The 24,923-nt window shown below is 39.9% G+C and overlaps 1 protein-coding gene across 1 annotated transcript; it reads right to left on the reverse strand.

Annotated features, from left to right (window-relative positions):
* Positions 1 to 2,506: 2,506 nt before the first annotated feature.
* Positions 2,507 to 12,291, reverse strand: LOC115798933 (interferon-induced protein 44-like). Its single transcript, XM_030755934.1, has 8 exons — positions 12,264 to 12,291; positions 8,453 to 8,476; positions 8,298 to 8,331; positions 7,522 to 7,717; positions 7,172 to 7,324; positions 6,906 to 7,077; positions 6,706 to 6,806; positions 2,507 to 2,774 (listed from the first exon to the last, which is right to left on the reverse strand). Exons 1-8 carry the CDS (start codon positions 12,289 to 12,291, stop codon positions 2,589 to 2,591), a joined length of 894 nt encoding a protein of 297 aa, XP_030611794.1. The 3' UTR covers positions 2,507 to 2,588.
* Positions 12,292 to 24,923: the final 12,632 nt, after the last annotated feature.

Below are 24,923 nucleotides of genomic sequence, written 5' to 3' on the forward strand. Positions count from 1 at the left end.
CTTGTCGTGCCAGAATTTTAAGCCTGGGCTTGAATGTAGTCAGAATCAGTCTCAACTATCAGTTCATCCTTTCCTCTGTCTCGCCCAGCTGTATCTCTTGCTATGTGTCACTATGTTTCTTTCTATTTTTGTCTTTTCCTCTCGCAAACTCTCATGCTTCCTCGCTTTGTTACAAACTTTACCACCCTGCAGGGACCAGCTTGGTGGTATCACGTGGTTTGGCCAAACTCACATGCGATTGGTCTGTGGGTTTCCTTGAACGCTTCACCACTACCGTAAGTACTGGAAAAGCTGTGCCGGTAAACCAGAAAGCTATCAACAAGATTTTAAGTGGTATTAGGTTTTAGACATCATTTTGGGTGTGCCACAGATACATTATTGTTACTTAATACTTTCATTTCCATGCAGCAAACAAACATGAGGTAACCAAATGTATAGCATAAAAGCTCTCTGAATTTCCAACAAAAATTTATGACATATTAAACTGTAAAATGCTGCTGTGTTATTCTGATGACAGACCAACAGGTAAGCTACTGACACTAATGTGAAGGGCACACAGGTACTTAGGGCAGGTCTGGCTTTTTTTTTGGCAAATACCAAAAATCACTTTTTGGCACAACACCGGTAAAAACGTAAGAGAGAGAGATGCTGGTGTCGCTGTCACACTGAAGTTCTGTCAGCTCTGACTGCAGGTGAGGTGGAGTGTCATTCAATAGCAGCCAAATCCCCAAAAACGGTCGTTGAACTCACCAGCGCTAACTGCTGTATACTGCTTTGTTAGCACACCCATACTGACAACCATGGCCTCCCGCAGAGCAGTGTTAATTTTGACAGCAAATTTTGATTTAGTTTCAGTCATAGTCTTTTGACAAAAATTTAATTTAGTTTTAGTCATAATTTAGTCATCTGAATAGTTTTAGTTTTAGTCTAGTTTTAGTCGACGAATTATCGTAAGAATATAGTCGACTAAATCTACAGTCAATTTAGTCAACTAAAATATAAAGGGTGTAAAATGTAAATGCTTTTTCTTCAGTTCCCTTTAATTAGTCATTATGCACACTTACACAAAATTAAACATTTTTTAAAAGTTATGGAATATTATTAATAATATTAACATTGGCATTTCACCTGCTTCCCACACACACCTGATCATTAACGCCACCTTACTGAGATAATACAACTGTTTTACAGCAGGACACACTCTGAAAGGTACAGGGCAGTGTTCAGGACTAAGATTAGGAAAGGCTAATCCACCGCGGTGTGGAGATTTTCTCTAAACACAAACGCTAAACTGGGAAAAACACTTCACCTTGCATGACATTAAAATGCTTACCTTTGCATGGAGATCTGGGTGACTGGTTTGCAGATGTCGTTTAAGATTTGTTGTGTTTTTACCCGAGATAGTCGCCCAATATGGTTTACACATCGTTTTGTTTGTCACGACGTCAAAGGACAAATGTGTCCATACATCGGCTCTTCTCTTTCTCACTGCTGACATTGTTTACATAACTTAGTTCTATCGGAAGCAACAACAAATCACAGGCTAGTTTGGTATTCCCAGGTTTAGAGCAAATTTGTGCAACTGTGCGTTTGATTGGATGTTTTCCTAACTTGTCCCGCCCTGTCACAAAATTAAAGTTCTGATTGGATGTCGTCCCGCCAAGCATTTTCGTCTTGTTTTCATTCGTTGATGAAAGTGTCAATTAATTTCGTTGAAGGATAAAGGATTAGCCTGGTTTGGACTCGTATGACTTCCTGGGTGCGTCTATGGGTTTATAACCTCTATGGTGTTAACAACAGATTCATAAAATAAATGTGAATTAAAAACATACCTTAAAAATGAAAATATTGAGCTGAAAATAACTATTTAAATGTTATTATTATGATTATTTTTTATGATTGTATTTACCTGAACATGTTGGAGTTTCAAAGATGAGAGAGCTACAGAAATGTCATTAATTGCCAACATTATCAATGTTGTGTTAACATTATCAGTGATGATGAAAGAAAATACACTCTCTGGTCAGTCTTCAGCATTTTAAATGAACTGATTTAATTAAAGTTTGGTAACAAGAAACCAACAACAGATCCCTCTAAATCAGTAGTCCCTCTAAATCATCTCCCTCATGCACCCTCCATCTGTGCACGTGTGTCTTTTTAGCTTTTGATCATCTCAGGAACATTTGGGGTCTCTGTGTTAATGTACTGATTCAGAGAGGACAGTCTTACATCGAAGATTACAATGACAGAGCAGAGAGCAGTTTACATGCATGTATCAGTTACATCAAAGGTTGCAATGATTTTTTTGAGTTACAGAGCAGATAGAAATTTACATGCATTAGTAATTCTTACTGCCGCTTACATTTTGAACATATGAGTGATTTTTAGAAATATTGATAATGAAACATAAGATGAAGACCTCTCAGTTTATTTGGATTTAATTTGCAAAGATAAACAAAGTTAAATAAAATAAGAAGCAGACAAAATCAGAATGATTAAGGTTCTGATGAAACGAATATTTAGTTGTGATTGTGATTGTAACTATGGCAAAGCAGACACCTGAAGAGTAACTGTAGCTGGTTACATCATCATTCTCTGTGCACCTCAGTTGGTTCTAAGTCATTCAGGTAGTCCTCTCCATAGTCGATGATCTTTCTCAGTGCACTCAGCATCAGTGAATCCGTGTCGTCATCCGTCTCAATTTCTGTGTGGTAGTTCTTCACGAGAAAGATGCAGTTCATTGGAAGACCCAGGATCGAGCTCACTTTTTCCATCTAAGTTTAAACAATATTACATTTAAGAAAACTGAAACTGTATTGTTGCTTTAGTGCATTTTTTCTTAAACCTTGGGGCATGACAGGTGGGGCGGGAAAGATCTGGGAGAAAGGTCATACTGAACAAATGTTGAACATTGGATTAATTAATAATTAAATGTTAGCAGGTATGTTAGTACAGAGACTAGCAAAACTCTCCATCATCTGCCTGGCCCTTGGGCATGAAAATATTTCTTTCATGGAAGTGGGGCATTTGAGAACCACTGCGTTAATGACATGTAATTATAAATTAGTTATTGATTTATTGAATTATTTGTAGGGATTCAAATTGTGGTTCCTGTACAAATATACTGGAATGTGCAGCTAAATTATAAATGTTTCATTAATGTGCAAACTGTCTACAAGCTCAACAAGCTACAAACAGTGATGGCATAGTTACCTTAAAAAAGTAATCCGATTACTGAGTACTGATTACACCTTTAAAAAGTAACTTTACTGATTATTTGATTTTAGAAGTAACTAAGTAAGATTACAAGTTACTTTATCAGTTACATTCAACAGCTGCCGGCTTTGTTGCAAAAAGTGATCGTCTGCCAAAAAGCGATTTCCGGTATTTGCCAGAAAATTACCGCCTGAATTTAAATAGTTGTAAATAACTTGTTGACCTATAATCTGTGATACATGTGTCAAACATGTATCATGAATGATATCAGGTCATTTTTAGTGAGAAACAGCATTTCTATCACAAGGTAGAAGCTGCAATCAATTTTTGGCAAAGTGACTTAAATATTTGTTTTTATCAAGGTAAAAACTGTCATTGACATTAAAAATGTCTTTTTAAACAGAAATTGTTGGGATTTTTATTACCTTAATGCTGACGTATACAGCTATTGTTGTTATTTTTGTTTATCACAATTAAACTGTTTTTCACTGAAATAAAATCTTATTCAACTTGTTACTTTACTGTGTGTCTAGAAGTGATAGGAGGGTTTGAGGCCTATTGAATTGCTCTTATTCATGAACAGGACACTGAAGCTTATGCCACCTCTCTGTAGCAGCCCCCCTTGGTCGGACAGGCCCTCTTAGATCGTCCTCGAAGCATACTCATCTTCTGCTCTGGCCCCGTGTTGAACCACTTGGTCATTCAAATTCACGCTTAAGGGTCTGTACTCATAAAACTGTCTTTTTTGGGTTCATGCATAGGACACCCGTCATACTGGGTGCCCAATTTTCGATTTATTCTGGTGGTAAAGATAAATCTGTCCAGTGGACCTAGCCATAGGCTATCTTGCTTATGTAGCACAGCCAAAGATTTTGGAAATGCAAATCAAGAAAGTGCAAATCTGTCCATGCAACAAGTCTAGAGGCAAATTGGGCCCCACTTTCTCCCCTACATCTGGTCAGTGTAAGTGTGGGCAGTTGTAAATCCTTCTCCAGGAGTACCATAGGATGGCTACAAGGAGGTTGTTACTGACAATTATTGTGATGAAATTTTCTTACTGTCTTGTTGATGTATTGAAGATGCTCCGGGATGTTTGTGCCTTTTCAGATAATGTCAGTAGAATTAACGACAGTTTCTAATGAATGTTTATAAATCACTGACTGTGCACAAAACCTTAGACACAGAATGGTAAAGAGTATATAAGATGATGGGTAGCAGTAGTTGGGGCAGTGTACGTGCGGTGTGGGTGCTGTTGCTGTCCGTTTTTCTCTTGCTAACTGCTAAGGCACAAACTCCCGGGAGGCTACTGCTTGCTTTTGCTTTTTGTAACTTTGTCTGTTAATAAACCTTGGTAACAAGACCTGCTCATCTCCAGTGATTTTTTAAGGAGTCTTGTTCTTTTGCTGAGGAGCATTTTTGCTCCATTGGGATTATTTTTCTCCTGCTAAAAGGGTAACGGGAGTGTCGGGCCTCGAAACCATCAAAATCTGGCTCAGAGGCCTTCATAAATCATGCTGACTGCACTCTATTTACCAATATAAGCAAAGACATTACACATAAAAGTGGAATGGAATCTTTAAATAGCAGACTATCACTTTTTGGCACAACACCAGCAATCCAGTGTTTTTGAAGCACAACGAACCTTGATGTTGTCATCTTTAGCTGACACAAACTCAAAATAGTGCCTGTATTTCCAGCTAGAAAACAGGCATCTCGTCCCTCCATTGTTTACGTTTGTGTCGCTGTGTGCTATTATTGTCTTCATGCTGAAAAGGGAACTTAATTGCCACAACAAGATCCAAGAAGAAAGCAAAAATATATTATGGGGTAAGATAACTGTCAATAAAAAATATATGCGTAGAAGTCTAAATTTGTAAATGTAAATCAATAAACGTGCATAAATTTAAGATTTGTATTTGTTCTGTGTTTTCCGACTCATGCACACAAGGGTTTAATATTTTTCCCGAAAATGACATGAATCAAATCCCGGGAAATGACGAGCCATTTCCCGGGAATCCCGGGAAAAAGTTTATTTATTTTTTTATTTTAATTAGGCCTTCTGTAGCCTGTGTCGGCCTTAACCTATTGTGATATTGTAGAGGTAGCTTTCCAGCTATGTCCTGTTATGCCCAGTAGGGGGCAACGTTGGCTTGATTAACGCAATAAAACCTACATCTCGGCATTTGAGTGCTCGAGCTATGCGGTGTTGTATCGTTCCTCAACACTCCCTTAACAAATATAATTCAAATATTCCTCCATTGTACATGGAATTATACCAAGATATTTTACAACTGCTGGTGCAAAACAATACGGTTCATCTCCACAGCATTGATAATGGCTCAGCCACGCTGTCGTGGCGACATCTGTTACACTGTATCTCCACCAGTGGAACGCTGTAATAGTCATTGAAAAGTTAACTACCGTACTACACTATAATATGGCATAACACAGGGCCTTGAGTAATGCACTACGACTTGGTCATTGCCATTCTGGCAACAGCAAATTTATAACACCGTGTCTGAGGGTTAAAGTAGGTTCGCTGTGAATCGTCTTTTGAAAAACTGGCCAATCCTTATAGCCTAAAAAATATACATTTTACTCAACTCCATTTTAAAAGCGAAATATGTTAAAGCAATCTATTTCATGATAATTTCTTCACCCATTAGGCCCGTATCCTAATTCATGGTTGTTAGTAAGCGGCTGCAAACGAGGAAAAGAAACACTCGAAGTTAAACAGATATTTCTTTATTGTTCAGGGCAGGCATATTTTATAGGCTATATAATGCAATATAACAATATATAATAATATAAAATTATATAATACAAAATACCTTAGGGTAAACACATTGCCTACGATTTTAACAAATTAAAGAGGAAAAAAGTACAACTGTGTAATACCTCTATTAAAACGCTTGCGATGAAGGCTGAAGCCTTAAACGGAGGCTGAACGTGCCTGAAATGAAGAGTAATGCTTATCTCTGAGAATACCTTAGCTTGATGCACTCACCAACATAAAATAAAAAAAAAATAAATAAAATGCTCTGGAAACCAGATACACCAAGGCAGTATAGAACATAACACAGTGTTAAAATGTCTGATTCTAATAACTCCAACGTTAAATGATCAGTTACCTGATTACCTTCACTCTCTCCGTCTGCCATCTTTGTGCAGGAACGTTGTCTTTTAATGCATGCGCAGTGTGATGTTCAATAGTTAGACATTTGTACTAATAAATTTGTGATGTGTACTTGTGTTATAGCAAAGTTGTAACTTTGTAGCTTGAATTCATAACTTGCAAACTTGTCAAGTTTACAAGTGTATATCTTTTTACTGAGGAAAATAATAAAAATACTAATGTACAGTGACTTGGATAAGTTGCTTTAATATGATTACTGGATTACAAATAGTAACGCGTTAGATTTAGAGTATCATGTTATTAAGTAACGTGTTACTGACATCACAGACTACAAGTTACTTCTTGGAACATACCTGCTCAATCAGGTACTTGCTCTTGTAGGCGTTCTTTATGTCTTTGGTGACTTCAGAACAGGCTTCATCAATTTTAGTGATCACAGCTATCTGTGGGATCCCTGCCAAGACAGAAACCAATGCAATCATTTTATCTTGTGTTTTTCTAGTATTTGAAATTGTGACATAAAAAGTGCTCTTTGAACAACATCTGCTCTCACTTTTGTCACGAGCTGCTAATCTGACATCGTTCATCTTCATCACAATTTCTTCATCGATTAAGTTCGATGTGGTGGCAGGAATAACGAAAACCAGAACGTGGGTCTTGTCATTTATAGTGGGGGAACTGTTGTAGTTAGGATCAGTGTCAGGTAAGGGAGATTTGGGATTGAACTGGGGAGGAGGAAGCAAAATCAGTAAAACCTTTTTCAATGATGCAGCACTGTATACAAGCATCTGATGAAGAGTAAGAATGCAGCTATCATACCCTGTAACCTTCTGTTACATGTCCACTAAAGGCAAGTTTGATGTCTTCCACTTGAATTCCACTGTTAGCACCTTTCTCAAGGCCCATGGTGTCAGTGAAGACAAAATGGTAAAAAGCTCCTGGCTCTCCTTTCTGAATTTTATATGTTCTGTACTGTAAATAAAAAATGTGGTGTTGTTATATTATTGTCATAAACTAATGACTGTAAAAAGTTTGATTAATTTACACATGAGTTGTACCCACTATTGTTTGCTCTTTTTCTAGTTTAATGCAGTTACCACTGCAGTGCAGGAGAAATATGTGTTTTCATGCAAACAGTGACTGTGATAGACATGGCTGGTAATACATACCTCAGTGGTGAAACTGTCCCAAAAGTTGGTCGCTGCCAGAGCGCGAGCTGCGATTTGGCCTCTTAAAGCACTGTCGACAGAGTTGATGAAGCTGGACTTTCCAGCACCTGGTGGTCCATGAAGCATAATTCTGAGATGCCGAGCATCTCTGCAAGGTTTATACTCTCTCACAAACTGCAGGTCTCTCTCTCTCTGACTGTTCATTAAGTAGATTACAATAGGTTTAAGTGTGAATTACAGCTTAACATTGTTTGTGAACAAACACAAAATAACACAATAAACAAAACACTTCAGGGGTGTATTAAGAAGCAAGTTTCACATAAATAAACCAGTTTTCTTTTCTTTTTTTTTTTAGTTGTAATTTCAGCAGGGTTAATTTACAAATAAGCATTTCTGCATCTCCGTGTGAATGTATGCAAATTCCTGTGACATCGTGACTCAGCAGTTTGTGCCTGCTGTAACTTTATCATACAGTTATTAAAGCTCAACAAGTTGCATGTGTAAAACGTACCCCTTCAGCAGATAATCTGTCACACATACTCGGAGCATTTTGTCAGGAAATGAATCAGTAAAAAGTGATGATTTTACTGATGATTTTAAAGCAAAGGTCTGAACATTAATCATGAGTTAACACAATGATCCAACCAGGTAAAAAGAGACTGAACTTCATGATACTGAACACTGTGACTCTAAGATTTACCGAGTTAGTAAGATTAACAGGTTACCCTTGCTAATTCTAGTTCACCTCTTTAAGGAACCACTTTCTTAATACTCACTCCCACTGTATCTTCCTGAGTGGTGCCTCCAAAACTGTAAAGTGAACATGTTAGTTGTATGAATCACACTGGAAGGGTAATGTTTTAAATCAAATATACATCATTATGTGTGTTATCTTTGAGCTTGAACAATTTTCATATTTTAAATATCTTACGAGGGGAAGGGGGAGGTGGAGGACCTGCAACAGAAATAAGACAAGGTAGCAACATGTTAACATGTTTTCAGTATTAGCTATTTTATAATATTAGTTATATAAAGTATGAGGTGTAAATTAAAATAAAACGTTATTCTGAAGGGAGAAAAGTTTAACATCAATGCTGTTCTTTCCCCATTCTCCGAGGTGGCAGGGAACACAAATGGAGAAGGTATGTCACCATTTTCGAATTTTCCGCTAATAGTCCATTTGACATAGTTTTTTGTGGTGGATGTTAGCACGGAGTATGCTGAAATAAAATGGGATGGAAGTGAGCACGGGGCACGTTTTTAACCACATGGATTAGTTGCGGAGGGGACAGTTCCACTACCTAAATTTGGTAAGTATTTTGTCCAGTTTAACGCATGAAAGTAACAGCATTGCCAGCGGAAGTGGTAGTGTTGTGTAGATCAAAGAACTAGAATAATCAATTCCCCACAAAGCATTTCAATATCAGGCATTTTATTTAAGTTTAAGAATTCTGCCCGGATCTGATCCAATCTTTCCCCTCTCTCCTCCTCCTCCGGTTTGGCACTCATGCAGTGCTGAGCGCCAAACCGCTGCTATACAGTTGTGCTCTGACCTGCAGTCGGAGAGGTAACGACGGCATTTGTACATTCCCTCACGTCGTTTGGTGCAAAATTGTCCTCAACATTTAACAATATAACTTTGCTGATAACATTATATGGGTACTGGCTCGATTCTTCCTTTAAAAAAAAAAAATGAAAAAAAAGGGGTGGGAAACTAAGCAAGACTGTATGTGTGTGTGTGTATATATGCATGTGTATATATATATGTGAATGTGTATGTATGTGTAGCTTTTATCTTCTATTTTTTCCTGCCCCCCCCTTTCTTTTTCCCTCTTTTTCTTTTTTCTTTCTGCTCTCCATCTCTCTTCTTCTTTCCCTGCCTGTCAGATCTGGCAAGAATAAATAAAATAAAAAATTGAGTCCATGGTATTTATGGTATTTAGGTGGCACACCCACTGAAAACATTTGCCTTTTTATTTAAAGAGCATAACGCAGGCTACACGTTTTGTACTCATGAATCATGAACTATGTGATGTCAAAGCCTTATCCAGTTGTTTACTGATGTTTATCATGTTTAATGAAGGGAGTAAAACTGCAGCAAAATTCGGTTTTACTGTTTTACAAATTAAACAAGTTCACTAGTTTTGTTTAATTTAAAATCTTACTTATTTTGATGTGAAAGCATGAAGAAAAAGAGGCATGCCCATAATTTTTTTGCAGGAGAATATCAAGTAGTTTTTATTTATTTGACCAATTTAATTATTTGATTAGATGTGTATGGTTTGCGTTAACAAGAATAAGCATACAAGTTAAATATCCTACTGTATAATTATTTTTTTTTAATTTTGTGAATAATTTGGGTGAGGTCTGCCCTTTTTTTTGGTTCAGGCACCTGCCCACAAAAATGCCTGTGCACATTCCTGCCTCAGTGTGATGGCGGTGTGTGATTATGTACCCAGTCCGTCCAGTTTCTCTTATAGAAGATCTATGTACAGAGGTTGGACAATGAAACTGAAACACCTGGTTTTAGACCACAACAATTTATTAGTATGGTGTAGGGTCAGTTCGTCTCAGGAATGACATATACAAGTCCTGCACAGTGGTCAGAGGGATATTAAGCCATTCTTCTTGCAGGATAGTGGCCAGGTCACGACGTGATGCTGGTGGAGGAAAACGTTTCCTGACTCGCTCCTCCAAAACACCCCAAAGTGGCTCAATATTTAGATCTGGTAACTGTGCAGGCCATGGGAGATGTTCAACTTCACTTTCATGTTCATCACCAATCTTTCACCAGTCTTGCTGTGTGTATTGTGCATTGTCATCCTGATACACGGCGCCGCCTTCAGGATACAATGTTTGAACCATTGGATGCACATGGTCCTCCAGAATGGTTCGGTAGTCCTTGGCAGTGACGCGCCCATCTAGCACAAGTATTGGGCCAAGGGAATGCCATGATATGGCAGCCGAACCATCACTGATCCACCCCCATGCTTCACTCTGGGCATGCAACAGTCTGGGTGGTACGCTTCTTTGGGGCTTCTCCACACCGTAACTCTCCCGGATGTGGGGAAAACAGTAAAGGTGGATTCATCAGAGAACAATACATGTTTCACATTGTCCACAGCCCAAGATTTGTGCTCCTTGCACCATTGAAACCGACGTTTGGCATTGGCACGAGTGACCAAAGATTTGGCTATAGCGGCCCGGCCGTGTATTGACCCTGTGGAGCTCCCGACGGACAGTTTTGGTGGAAACAGGAGAGTTGAGGTGCACGTTTAATTCTGCCGTGATTTGGGCAGCCGTGGTTTTATATTTTTTTGGATACAATCCAGGTTAGCACCCGAACATCCCTTTCATACAGCTTCCTCTTGCATCCACAGTTAATCCTGTTGGATTTGGTTCGTCCTTCTTGGTGGTATGCTGACATTACCCTGGATACCGTGGCTCTTGATACACCACAGAAACTTGCTGTCTTGGTCACAGATGCACCAGCAAGACATGCACCAACAATTTGTCCTCTTTTGAACTCTGGTATGTCACCCATAATGTTGCGTGCATTACAATATTTTGAGCAAAACTGTGCTCTTACCCTGCTAATTGGACCTTCACACTCTGCTCTTACTGGTGCAATGTGCAATTAATGAAGATTGGCCACCAGGCTGGTCCAATTTAGCCATGAAACCTCCCACACTAAAATGACAGGTGTTTCAGTTTCATTGTCCAACCCCTGTACATTCCACAGTCACCGTGAGGCATTAAAATTTTGGATTTGTAAAATCTGAATTTAGAAAGTTAAGAAAAAAAAAATGAGAAGGTCCTACAATAGAGCTTGGAATGAATGACTGTGGCTTCAGTTTCAAAAGGAGAATAATTTAAACCAAAATTCACTCCCTGACTCATAGGTACATACAGTAGTCGCGCGCACTGAAAATTTTCATCTCGGTCATACAAGCTGCCGATCAACCACTGCTTAAATTTTCTTTAAAAAGTTTTACAGTAGTGCTCCTCATTTGTTTATGATTACTGTTCAATGGACCAAAAATAACCTGTGGTAATTTTTTTTCACATATGTCATAGTTATGTGTAACAATATGATGTTTGTCTTTCATGACTAGTCTAGCTATATTTCAAATTTTCTCTTTGCAGAACAGAACAACACTGCCACGCAAACTGGCACACATCATCAAGCTTCTACCTTCAGTATGAGGCCTGTAATCAAGTAAGTGAAAATAGTTACTTCTTACAAATACAGAAAATGTGAAAAATTTGAATATGACAGTCACAAGCTCCTGATTTTAAAGCCATTTCCCACTTTCACGTGTTTTTACATGTAAAGCTGTATTTATGCTTCTGCCCAGCAACTACCATTTCATTACTGGCATCATCAACAGACGGGCACTGACTTGTTTGTGTACACAAAATGCTGTTTGGTAAGTCAAGTCAGGTACGTTTTATTAGATGTAAAGGTTCAAAGCGCTTCACAAGCATGAAAACATATTAAGGACTTTTTTTTTTTTTAAAGAAGAATTATTGAAGACATTAAAACAGAGCTACAAGCAAACAATCAGAAATAACTTAAACTATGTATTATATGTAAAGGCTCAAAGGCCGTCACAAGCATGAAAACAAATGTATAAAAAAGAACAAGAATAAATTAACGGACATATTAAAACAGAGCTACAAGCAAACAACCAGAAATACTTAAACTACAAATTTGTTATATAAAAACAAAACCTACTTACCCTGAAAAATTTTTTTAATCTTCCACATGTTTTTGTACCAACTACCTGTAAATAAAACAAACTGAAAAGACAAATTCTAAGCTTCACACCCCCAAACCAGGTGATAGAGATGAGTCAGTCAGGTTCAGTGCAAAACATTTTGTCTGCCTAAATAGATTTTGATGTATATGTCAAATTGCATTTAATCATGGGTTTTCTACATTAAATTGGTAACAAATGTTAGCATACCTGACTGTCCAGTTGTGCCTTAAAGTAGATGTCTCTTGTTTTGTCTCCAGTGACGTGATTGTGTCTGACTATAAACATACTTTCAGTTTTCTTTGGGTCATGTGATTTTTGTGACTTTATCTCTTTCTAGTCCAGCTGTAACTTCATAGCTTCTTAATTTGTATGTGTCATGTATATTTAATGTGTATATTTAATTTATTTATTAAAATGGAATTATTGATTAAAAACTGGTTTCATAGATGTGGTAATTAATGACTAATACAAATAATTACCATGATGTATATAATGCCTAGTTCTAAATGTATGTCTTTCACTATGGAAAAGAGAAAAAACCAGTACATAAACATGAGCTGTTTGCAGAGTTTACATACCAGACACTCAACCAACTTGCTCTACCGGTAGTGGACAGGACCTCTATGAACACTTTTGGTGGCCAACTAAACTAGGAAGTTCAGCTGTTTGAACCAAAACCGTAAACGAAGCAGCCAAAACAAAACTATAGCATGAAAAAGAAAGGTACCCCCCTTCTTTAGAATTTATGACTCTTTCTTTGTCAGCAGTATCCCAGGTTAGATGTTCTTCATTTTCCTTGCGAACACATTTCCAGTGTTACTTAAAAAAACAAACAAGCCCAATGCTTAAATTCCAGCTTCATAAGATTTTCCAGCAGTTCTACAAATTCCAGTTCATATTGTTCCCACTTCCAGTGAACCTTATGAGGAGAAAGAGTGGCAGGAGTGTGTAAACCTGGTAGAAAGTTGGAAGAGCAAACGAAGTACCAATAAGGATAAAGAACTTCAGGATGGGTTAATTGAACTGCTAGCTAGAGAACGGTCTTAAGAGGCAACAAAAATTATTGAGTGATACTATTGAGGATTATTTTGTTATGTCCAAGGATTCCTTCTCATGCTTTATATTGTGTTTGACCTTTTGACCGTGCACATAGTGGAGGTGCAGGCATGAGGGACCTCCGTAACAGAGGGAGTTCGGATTTCTGTCTTGGTACCTCCGTCTCAAACACCAATGAAACCTGTGCCCAAACTGCTAAATATAACTTTCTGAACTGAGTGGGACCTGTATAGGATGACTGGAAGGGGCTGAACAATGTAATGTGATACTCTAAGATTGTGTATAAGTAAGGTCTGTCTCCTTTGTCTCTTTGAATTCATGATTGAACTGCTGCGAGCATTGTATTTACTGAAAAGAAAACATTTTCTTAGAACAATTCTAGCAGTAGACTCTTTTTTTTATAAAATGCACTAAAATTTCCACAACACTACAAATTAAAAGTTGTATCACTCACTAATTACCAAAGCACACAATATAGATATACTGCTGAGCTATACACATCAGCTGTATGTAAAGGTAAGGCTTTCATAGTTTTAAAATGAAAGTAAAACTATTTTTTAAAGTTATGGTTCAGTGTTTACATACCTGTTAGTCATCCAACATGCTACAGTACAGATTATACGGGAGCATTCTTATTCAATTGACAAAATAAATGGACCCTTCAATTCAGAGTGCATGTGGATAAAAAATGCTGACTTGTGTGATTGCTGTTTATTCTGTGTTGTTTTTTGGCAATAATCTTATTGTCACTTGTAAACATGTAAACACTGACTTTTTCGACTAAACTAGCAAAAATTAAGCAATTCATTTATACATAATTCAGTCTCATCTCTTTTCATTGTAATGCATGTTGGTGGATGGATTGATTTTTTTTCCCCCACAATATCTAAGCTAAGAATTCCAAGGTAATAGATTAATAAAATAAACTGCTACTACTGCTAATTTCACTGACAAAAAAATCAAGTACAAAGTTCCTTCAAAAGGCACCACAGTGAAAGACACAGTAGAAAGCTCCAGTTTAAAATTCTAGTTCGCAGCCTAGCAGAAACTAAGTGTGTAAGGAAAATTTTAGCTTTCTTTATTAAAGACCAGGAGAGGGAAGATCTGAATGCAATGTAATGTTTATTAAAGACTTGAAAGCCGGAGCAGTTACAGGTAATCAACATCAAGGTTGCTTAGGAGAAGTGCTCAATGATGAAGTCTCACTGTCCATGTTTTATACACATCAAATGTCTACGTGAAATTACACAAACGCTTAAACAGACAACAGGATACAAATGAGGAAGCTCTACTTATGTGTTCTCCATCATGAACTCAAGGTTAATAAATGTTTTTCACTTTTAATCGTTATTAAGATTTTATGCAAGCATCACATTTCTTAACAGCTGATGTCATCATTAGGTACTGGCTCCTTCCTTTGCTCTGCCGAGGCCTCTGTGTACTTTTACTGGCAGATGCTTCCTGTTTTCATACACACAGGTATTGTTGTAGTTAAGACCGACTGAGACAAGACCAAGACTTTTAGGGTCCGAGACCAAGACCGAGGGAGGGCGAGACCGAGTCAAGACCAAGACTAGTGACCCACGCTACATGACACAATAAAATGTGAAATATGATCACAATCACTTCTGAAACTGATCTGAAAGATCCACATTCCCATAATCTAGGCAGCTAATCTTAATTCTAACCACTAAATGGTTAGAATTAACCTTAGAATTAAGGTTAGTATCATAAACTACAGTAAAGACTCTACACATTTTGAATAATTTAGACACTGGCTGTATCCACTATTCTGTTAACTCTTTTTGATATCTAGTTCTATATCTATATCTATATAATATCTATCAGCCAGTTACCACTGCAGTGCACTCCTGTAGTCCTCGAACATTTTGTAGGAAATTTGTGGAGATATGAGTTTTGATGCAAACAGTGACTGTGAAAAGAATGGCTGCATCCTCAGGAAATGCATACCTCAGTTGTGATTTTGCCTCTTAAAACACTGTGGACAGAGTTGATGAAGCTGGACTTTCCAGAATTTGGTGGTCCATGAAGCATAATTCTGAGATGCTGGACATCTTTGTGAGGCTTATAATCTCTCACAAGCTGCAGGTCTCTCTCTCTCTCTAATTAAGCAGATTACAGTGTGGTGAACAAACACAAAATAACACAACAAAACACTTGAGGGGTGTACCAAGAAGCAAGATTAACATAGCTAAGTTTACATTAGCTGGCTTTATAACACCTAAAAACAGTCACAGAAAATTAGTATGATTATTAATTTTGTTATTACTGATAACTGAAGCTTTCTGCCTTGTCTGCAGGGTTACATAAAAGAGGACATTTGACATGGCTTGTAACTCCTTGGACCAACTGAGAGGAAAGGTGATAATGATCTATAAAGATTATAAGAAGTATGACAGTGTGACGGCCCTCTGCCTTGGCCGGGGCCTGCTGTTGTTTGTTTGTCTGTTTGTTTGTGTCTTTCAGGTTCCTGGTGGGCGGAGCTAATCAGTGCAACTGGGAGCACCTGGCCAGTCTCCCTGGAGCATTTAAGAGCTGGCTGTCTCAGCCCTGGGAGGCTTTTTTTCCCCCTGTCCTTACCTCCTTTAACCAGCCCCATGTTTTTCTGTTTTTTGGGTTTTATATTAGCTTTATTTTATGGCAAAATAAACTGGTGGTTTGAGCTTAACATGTGTCCCTCCTATTATTTGTCATGGCCTTTGAGCCGGACTATGACAAAAGCCAGAGGCAAGGAAAAAGTGGCAGCAGAAGATGAATAATCTTGTGAAGTTAATATATTTATCTTAGCACTCAGTGCAGGCTCCACACTATTTTTTTTCTAACATGACAGCTGCACATTAGAGGTGTGAATCTTTCTACTGATACATTAACACATTATACGCTGCATTGTTGTTCCACACATTGTTCCACAGCCTAATAACAAGCATGTGGAAATCACATTTGTCACAACAAAATTTCTCTGTCATAAATATCCAGAATTAAAATAATTAGTTTCAACAATGTGAAATTACAAATAAGCATTTGTGCATCTCCATGTGACTGTATGCAAACTCCTGTGACATTGTGACTCAGCAGTTTGTGCTGCTGTAACTTTTGCACACAGCTATTACAGCTCAACAAGTTGCTCATATGAAATGTAGAGCTTCAGCAGAGAATCTGTCACACATACTTAGAGCATTTTGTCAGGAAAAGATTCAGTAAAGTGTGGCTCTAACTGATGATTTTAAAGCAAAGGTCTGAACATTAAGCATGAGTTCACACAATGATCAAACCATGTAAAAAGAAAGTGAACTTCATGATACTGAACACTGTGACTCTAGAAGTAACACAGAGTTAGTGAAATTAATGGGTTAGCCTTTGCTAATTGTAGTACACCTCTTTAAGGAAGCACACTATTAATACTTACAACCATTGTATGTTCCTCAGTGGCTTCTCTAAAAGTGTAAAGTGAACATATTAATTGTATGAATCACACTGGAAGGGTAAGTTTTAAAATAATTACACATCATTATGTGTTTGTTTTCTCTTTGAGGTTTAAACAATTTTGTATCATATTATAAATATCTTACAAGGAGATGGAGCTGGAGGAGGAGGACCTGTAATTGAAATAAGACACAGCAGCATGTTGACAACAGTTTTCCATGTTTAGTAACAATTATATATTGTCATGATCCTGGGTTTGAAGTCCAGTGTTTTGTGTTCTGGACTTTCAGTTTCTGTTGTCTCTGTTAATGCTCTGTTTATTATTAGTTTGCAGCTTTGTCCTTTTTACACTTATTACCTGGTGCTTTTCTTTATTTTTCCTGCAGGCCTCCTTAGTTTAGTTATCAGAATGCTGTTCTTGGCTATAGTTTGTTTGTATGTAATTCTTTGTTTCAGTTATTATGCTCTCCCTGTGCTCTGCCAAGACCACATTTCTGTGTCCTGTGTTTCATTACTTCCTGTTTTATTCTGGTAGTCTTGTGTCTCTGGTACATTGTGTTTAGTTTTGCTTCCTGTGTTGATTTGATTCACCTGTTTGTTCCCCAGCTGTATTGTGTTCCCCAATTAGTCCACCCAACTGTTTTGTCAGTCTGCCTTAAAATAACTGTGTGATCTCCCTTCTTTTTATATTTATAGCCTTTGTTTCTGTAGAACTTTTGTTAAGTTTGTATTAATCTAAAAAAAAGAAAAAGTTTGTATAACTCTATCCAACTCTCTCATCTGCATTTGACTCCACATTACCACCACCACGCCACATGACATTTATATCTCAGGTTCAAGAAAACTTATGTTTATGTTCACCTTCCAAAAAGCTATATGGTCAAGCAAGCAAGTTTCATTTGTATTGTCTATTATTATAATATGTAAAGACCCAAAGACGTCACAAACATGAAAACATAAGGGAAATGAAAAAAGAAGAAAATAATGAACGTATTTAAACAGAGCTATTAGCAAACAATCAGAAATACTTTAACTATTAAGATGTTATGTCAAAACAAAATCTACTTACTCCAAATTTTTTTAATAGTGTTCAAAATCTTCCACGTTTTTGTACCAATAACCTGTAAATAAAACTAGGGATGCGCTGATCCGATATTCAGTATCAGTATCGGTCCGATCCTGGCCTAAATTACTGGAACGGATATCGGAAAGAAACAAAAAATGCAATCCGACCGGATCCAACCCGACCCACATTAGCTGCATTACAGTTCTCCCTGGTCCTGGTCTTCTTCTTGTGGGTTTGCGGTTTACCAAACCAGCTTAAAGCTGCATTACCGCCATCTCCCGAAATGGAGTGGGGATCAGGAAATAACCCCCTTAGTTCTCCGTCGCTGCGATGGATTCCCTTTGACACTGAGTGGATCATCGCTGACATGTTTTTCCACACCTCCACTGCTCTCTGCGTGTCAGTGTGTTGTGCTGGCTGTGCTGAGAATTTCAGCTGTTATTTTTTTCTCTACTTCAGCTCCCGGACATATTGCTAGCGAGCTAGTGATTGTCCGGTACCGGAAGAACCCCTTCCCTGTCAAAATATTTTTTATACTTTAATCTAGTGATGAGAAAATGAAGCTTTTGTGAAGCACTGAACCACTTGAGCCAAATGGTTCGAAAATAGGTTCATTACTCGAAGCTTCAATTATAGCGCCCTCTCCTGGAAAAGTGCAATGCTTTCAATTACACACCTGCACGCACACGCTCACACACCTCAATGATCTGAAGCATCTTTGCATTGTTTGAGGCGCACACGTTATGACCAAATATCATTGTATCAGGTTCTGTTTACAAATAAAGATGGATGAATGTGTGTGTTGTGTTACTGAACAGAGTGCTGGGAAAACATGGCATTAACTGGGTGTGCTCGTGTAACTACCGCTTTTGCGTTAATCTTGATACGACAACGTCCGTCATAACGTTGAAAGGACGAGCCAGCAAAGGTTGTCTATAATTCATAACTCAGCAGTAACTGTTGGCCATAACAACGCTAAAACTGTGCGAGTATGAACCTGGCTGACTGTCTTGCTCTCGCTCTTTCACTCGTAACCAGCGAATCACCTGAACCAGTCAGGTGATTCAGTCCGAAACCAAAGCAGTTGCTGCTTCAGACGTCATATGTCATGTGATTTTTATCGCTCTGACGCAAGCGTCGAAGCAGTGGTTCTCTGGAGATGTAAGCCCAGGGTTCGAAGCATGTATCGAAGCTTCGGTTTCACACTCTCATCACTACTTTAATCCCTGATTAGTGACTAAATATAGACCTGCAGTAGAAACCTATTTAGGAGAATGCTTGTGAATATAAAGCATTGCAAGATTACGCTCACGCAGCCACCAGTTTTTCAACATAAACACTGATGATGCAACAGCAGCAATCAGCTGATTTACATGCAGTCTGTCTGCACAAGCGCAAAGAGGCGGAGCCGGTGAGCTCAGGTGGAGCGGAAGAAAGTTTTCTCCCTGTAACCACCATTAAACCTTTACTAGGAAACGTCTGGAGGTCCTTCATCAACCACCTGATCATCAAGTGAAGAAAAGAGAACTTTGTAGCTGCTTCATCCACCCTGTTGGTTTCACACAGGAAAAAACTGCAGTACAGAAGTTAAAATATGCAGACGAGCTGTTAATGTGAAAAGTATTTCTTATCCAGTTACTCGGGTAATTGATGGTATAATTGATTGAATACTCGATTACTAAATTAAGCGATAGTTGCGGCCCTACTGAAATTTGCAACATACCATAAGCCAGTGCATCACCTTCTCACATAGGAGCAACAGGATTCAGGAGATAGAGCGATTGTTGTAAGTAAGTAAAGTTTATTTATTTAGTGCTTTTCACAGACAAAAAGTCACAAAGGACTGTACAATAATTAAAACACAATATCAAAAAAATCCAGATATGTGTGTGGTACATGTGTGTGTGTGTGTGTGTGTGTGTGTGTGTGTGTGTGTGTGTGTGTGAGTGTATGGACAGCAGGGCCTGGGCCTGTGGTTCACTGAGCCTTGGCACCTGTGGGACATGGTTGCGGAGGGTGGGAGTCCCCCCTCTCTATCACTCCCTATCGCTTCCTGCTGCTTCCTGCTGGTTGCCACAGCTGCCCCTGGAGTGTCGGGTGCCCGTGGGTCCCGGGGTTCGCGGCTGGATGTCTTGGCGTGGTTCTTGGCCCGCTCCCTTGGCGGTTGTGGCCTGGGGGTGGCTCGGGCCTCTTTGGCGTGGGGGGGGGCTCTGCTGGGTGTCGGGCGGTTCTCGGGCGCCTGGGGCCCTGGGGCCGCATTCGCGGCTCGTGCGGGGGATGCTGGCCCGCGGCGGGGGTTGGCTGCTCATTGCCTCTGGCTGTCTGGACTCTTGCCGTTTGGCCGTGGGGGGGTCCGTCTGGGGTCTCCCTCCTTCCTCCTCTGGGGTGTGTGCGCAGTTGCCATCGGGATGTGTGGCCTCTCGTCTTCTGATGTCCTGGTGGGCCGTGGATAGGCCGCGTCCCCTGGGTCCTTTCCCGTTCGCCTCTGGATCACGAGGGGCAGGATTGCAGTTTCTTGCCTCCATTGGTGAGTACGTTCCATGACAGAGGCACATACACACATTACTTGCAAGCAACAGCAGGATTATGTGTGTATTTGGGTGTATGCGTATGTGTGTGCAGGTGTAGATATGTGGATATCATTCTTTGATTATTCTTTTCTCACCTTTGTTTTGTTTTTGTTTTTCTTTCTCACTCCTTTTTGTACCCTTTCCTTTCTGCCTGTCACGCCTGGTATAAATAAATAAAATAAAAAAAAATTCAAACTAAATACATGCTAACAAGAGTAGCCTATTGTAAAACTTAAAGAGCTATTCTTGGAAAAGCAAATATGTTTGGTACACCAGCGTATTCGGATCATATTCTGAGTGCGAAAACTGCCAGACATGACAGGCTAGAAAAAAAAAAAAAAAAAAAAAAAAAAAATCCAGATAAAACACCATGTTAAAAACATATTAACATTACCATAATAAAAGAAAAAGAATACAAATAAAGTCAACAGAAAGCCTGGTTAAACAGTTTTTCAACAGTTTTTTTAAGACTCCACAGACTCAGCTAAATGGAGCTGGAGTGGTAAACAATTCCAGAGCTTTGGTGCCACTGCCTGAAAAGCTCTGTCCCTCCTTGGTTCTTAGTCTTGTACGTGGGACAACTAAAAGATTTTGATTTTGTTGTGTGTGTTGACGTATGTAATATGTATCCAGGCATGTGCTGTAAGGCTGATGTCTCTCTTTGGTGTTGTCTCCTCTAATGGAGATGACTAGAAATATACTTTCAGTTTTCATTGGATCATGTGATTTCTAGGAATTGATGCTATTCGAATGGTGTGACCCCTTTAAGAGGGAGAGAGCAGAGACTCAGCAGTGTGTGTGTGTGTGAAGACAGAAGAGAGCTAGAGTGTGAATGCGCAGGAGTTCAGATACTAGTGAAAGTGAGCCTGTGAGTGAGACTAGAGAAAATGTGATAAAATACAGTGTTGGGTGCCTATGAAATACAGCCTGCTGCTCCAAGACACAGTGCTGTCCCCTCTGCTGTTTCCACAAGGGAGTTTAACCCCGAGGTACTCGTCCCTGGAGAAGAGGAAATCTCTGGTTGAAACATTGACTGAATCCGTTTTCTCAAGTTCACCAAGACAGTTTCACCCAGAGTACCCCTGCCTCTCGTGTATCCCTCTGTCCTGCCCGCACTGGACTGCACACCCCCATCTGTAACCCACCAGAGGAGATGCTACAATTAAAGGACCTTCAAACCAAATGTATTCATACGAAAGCCCTCCAGTGTGTACCGCCAGTCTTCATCTGAGAGTGAGGATGACTATAATCACAGAGAGTTCCCACCTTAAGGCCCGGTAAATACAATGGCACCACTCTGTGGAAAGAGTTCCTGTACAGGTTTAAGAGCTGTGCAAAGGCTAATTATTGGTCAGAGAAGACCATGGCAGTCCAGCTAAAGTTCCACCTGGTGGGAGCTGAAGGAGCAATCATCCACAGGAACCCTTGGTTGTTGGAGTTCAATTGATACTGCCTGGGGGTAGAAATTAAAACTGAACATGACCCTTCTTCACAATTTGCAGCTGCAGTGACTATCCGGTCTTTAAGTCCGATGTCACTTCTGGGTCCAGATGCCCATAAATGGACAGCAATGGCAGCCCAGTCACTGTTCACTATTACATTCGGATCGGTCAAAACAACGAGTGACACAGCATCGCTGAGTACTGAACACAGGAGAGTTTGGACCCGGAAATGGAATTCTACGTCATCACTTAAAGACCGGATGGAGCTGAGACAGCGTGTCCCTCAAGTGGTTGAAGCCCTACACCAGGGTTTTCCAAACTTGTTTCAAGGAGGGCCAGATTCGACAATGTGAAAGTGCCCGAGGTGCCCGAGCTTTGTGTTTAGTTTTGCTTCCCTTGTTATTAGTTTCATTTGCTTCACCTGTTGTGCCCTTCTGTTTCCTCTTGCCCTAATTACCTGCTGTGTATTTAAGCCCTCAGTTTTCATCTGATCATTGTTGCATCATTGTCGATGTTTCTTTCCTGCTGTGTTTTCCAGCTTACGTATTCCCTAGTTCTCCCAGGCTTGTTTTTGTGGTTTGGCCTTGGTTGAGATTTTGTTGTTTTGTTGATTTTCTCCCATGAGCCTCAGCAAAATAAAGCTGTCAAAGTTTAGCTCAGTGTCACGCATCCTGCATTCCACCACACAGCCAAACCATGACAAGGAGCATTGATCAACAGTTCCACCTGTGGTGTTGCTCTTTACTGTCCTTCTGTGTAGTCCATGTTACACAATAATAAATCACAAATATTGGTCATGTTTACAAAATTATATTAAGTCATTGTTGTTGCTGAAAATAAAAACTGGTAAATTAAATGGAAAGATTAACACAAAAGTGGCCACAAATTTTGCAGCACACAAACATGAAGTAATCAAATGTAGAGTATCAAATCTCTTTTTTCCAACTGAAATTTATAGCATATAGAAACTGTAAAGTGCTGCTGTGTAATTCTGATAACAGATCAGCAGGTAAGCTACTGATGTGAAGGGCACACAGGTACACAGTGCAGGTCCAGCTTTTTTTTTTTTGGCAAATACCAAAAATCACTTTTTGGCACGACACCAGCAAAAAGGTAAGAGAGAGAGAGATGCTGGTGTTGCCGTCACACTGAACTTCAGTCAGCTCTGACGGCAGATGCAAGTGAGGTGAGGTGAAGCAGTCGGCAGCAAAGGACCATGAAAACCTTATAAACACCAACTTTGTCAGCAAAGAAAACAGGAGGAAAACATTAAACAGAACACCCATACTGACAACCATGACCTTCCACAGAGTTGGGAAGCCTGTGGTGCAGGGCTTCATTTGTGACAAGTGTCTCTGGAAAAATTGCAAAAAAGTCATTGGAAAAAGTTGGTAAATTTCTCACTAGTCAGTTTTGAAAAAAAAAACATGTAGGTGGGGCTCTGAAAAGTCACTTAGTTATCAATGTGTGTCGATTATAACTCCCACCCAGAGCGCACAGCATCACACAGCATGGGCTATGATTGGTTAATCATTCAATCATCTTCTTTTTGAGGTTTTGAAGCATTTAGCAGACATCTCTTACATGACACTGCCTCCATGAGTTAAACAGAGGAATTGCATGCTGAGTTGTATTCATTGCTCCGGTCAGCTGGCCAAAAATAACACAGGTATGGACAAGATGTGCAGGTCATATAAAATCCAAGCTCGGGCCATGTTTGGTCCACCGGCTGTAGTTTGGACACCCCTTCCCTACACATTTTTTTTTTAAGCCTGTCATGTCTGGCAGATTTTGCAACCATGTATATATACCATCAGTCCTCCATTGTTTGTTTGTTTAGTCTGAGGAACAACAATCTATGGCCCGAAACATCACTCTCATGTAAGGTTTGTCCCTAATAAATATTATTCAGGAACTTTGCTGGTGTACAGACCTTTTCTTCTTCTTCATCGTCCCGTTTTTGGCCCAGCACCCAGTCTTTACTTTTTTTGGATGTGCGTGTCCTTCCAGTTTTCGTACACAAACCAACAACACTGCTATAATTTGCCTGTATGAGTAAGCGTGAGTGTGTTCATGTCATAAAATGTACTTGCTAACGAGGGTGGAAAGCCTCAGCTCCACCCACCAGAAGCCGGAGATGGATAGAGAAAGATCCAGGACACCACCACCCCCCCCCCCCCTCACCACCCCCCCCCCCCCCTCACCCCCCCCCCCCCCCCCCCCCCCCCCCCCCCCCCACCCCCCCAATAGGCCAGTCACCCAACACCTCACAGCCCAACCCGAGCAACCCGCATAACAAGTTCCAGATCCAGGTCCAGCCATACACACATTCACGTGCACATATGCAAGCACGCACATGCACAAACACACACATACACCCGAGAGGCCAGCCCCCTGTGCAGGCTGGCAACAGAGCCACCCAACACCCCACAGGAAGCTGATCAAGACAGACAGAACCTGGTTGAGGCCAGTAGAGAATGCCCCCCCATGGGTAGCACACAGCCCAGCCACAAAAACATACTGGAACCAGAGGAAATGCCAGTCATCCTAAGGCCAAGGGAGGGCCCCAGGCGGACAAGAATCACCTGATGCTGAGCAGACCCAGGACCACCCATACACACACACACACACACACACACACACACACACACACACACACACACACACACACACACACACAGAAAGATCATCCACATAGACCCATCTTCCGACGTGTGGGCGAATGAGTCCCCCCAGAGCCAACAGCCACCCCAGAATGCAGTCAGCCCAACACTAAACACCCTAGCCAACCCCCGGGCTGGATGTAGGAAACAAGGGTGTGGAAAGACCTGCCTGCTCCCCTCCCCATTAATCTGGAAGGTGAAATCTTGGATGCATGTGTTGGAATATATGAGTGTATGAAGTGTAGTAAGTGTAATAAATGAGTATGAAAAACAGAGTACTATTAAAATTGAGGGGACAGATGCATGATGAGGCTGAAGAGGAGCTGCAGACACTGACCACATTTTGACATTTGCACTCTGATTTTATCACAAGAAGGTAAACTTTGAAGGATAAAGGA

Source organism: Archocentrus centrarchus, chromosome 2 (genome assembly GCF_007364275.1).
Source record: "Archocentrus centrarchus isolate MPI-CPG fArcCen1 chromosome 2, fArcCen1, whole genome shotgun sequence".
NCBI classification, from domain to species: Eukaryota; Metazoa; Chordata; class Actinopteri; order Cichliformes; family Cichlidae; genus Archocentrus; species Archocentrus centrarchus.

What these genes read in the sequence shown, in the direction of transcription:
- LOC115798933 (XM_030755934.1), bottom strand. Translation starts at nt 12,291, where the DNA reads ATGTGGAAGATTAAAAAAATTTTTCAGG. An exon ending in GGGACAGTTTCACCACTGAG is followed by an intron (nt 7,325 to 7,521) that starts GTATGTATTACC and finishes TTTTATTTACAG; the next exon opens with TACAGAACATATAAAATTCA. An exon ending in ATGTAACAGAAGGTTACAGG is followed by an intron (nt 7,078 to 7,171) that starts GTATGATAGCTG and finishes CCTCCTCCCCAG; the next exon opens with TTCAATCCCAAATCTCCCTT.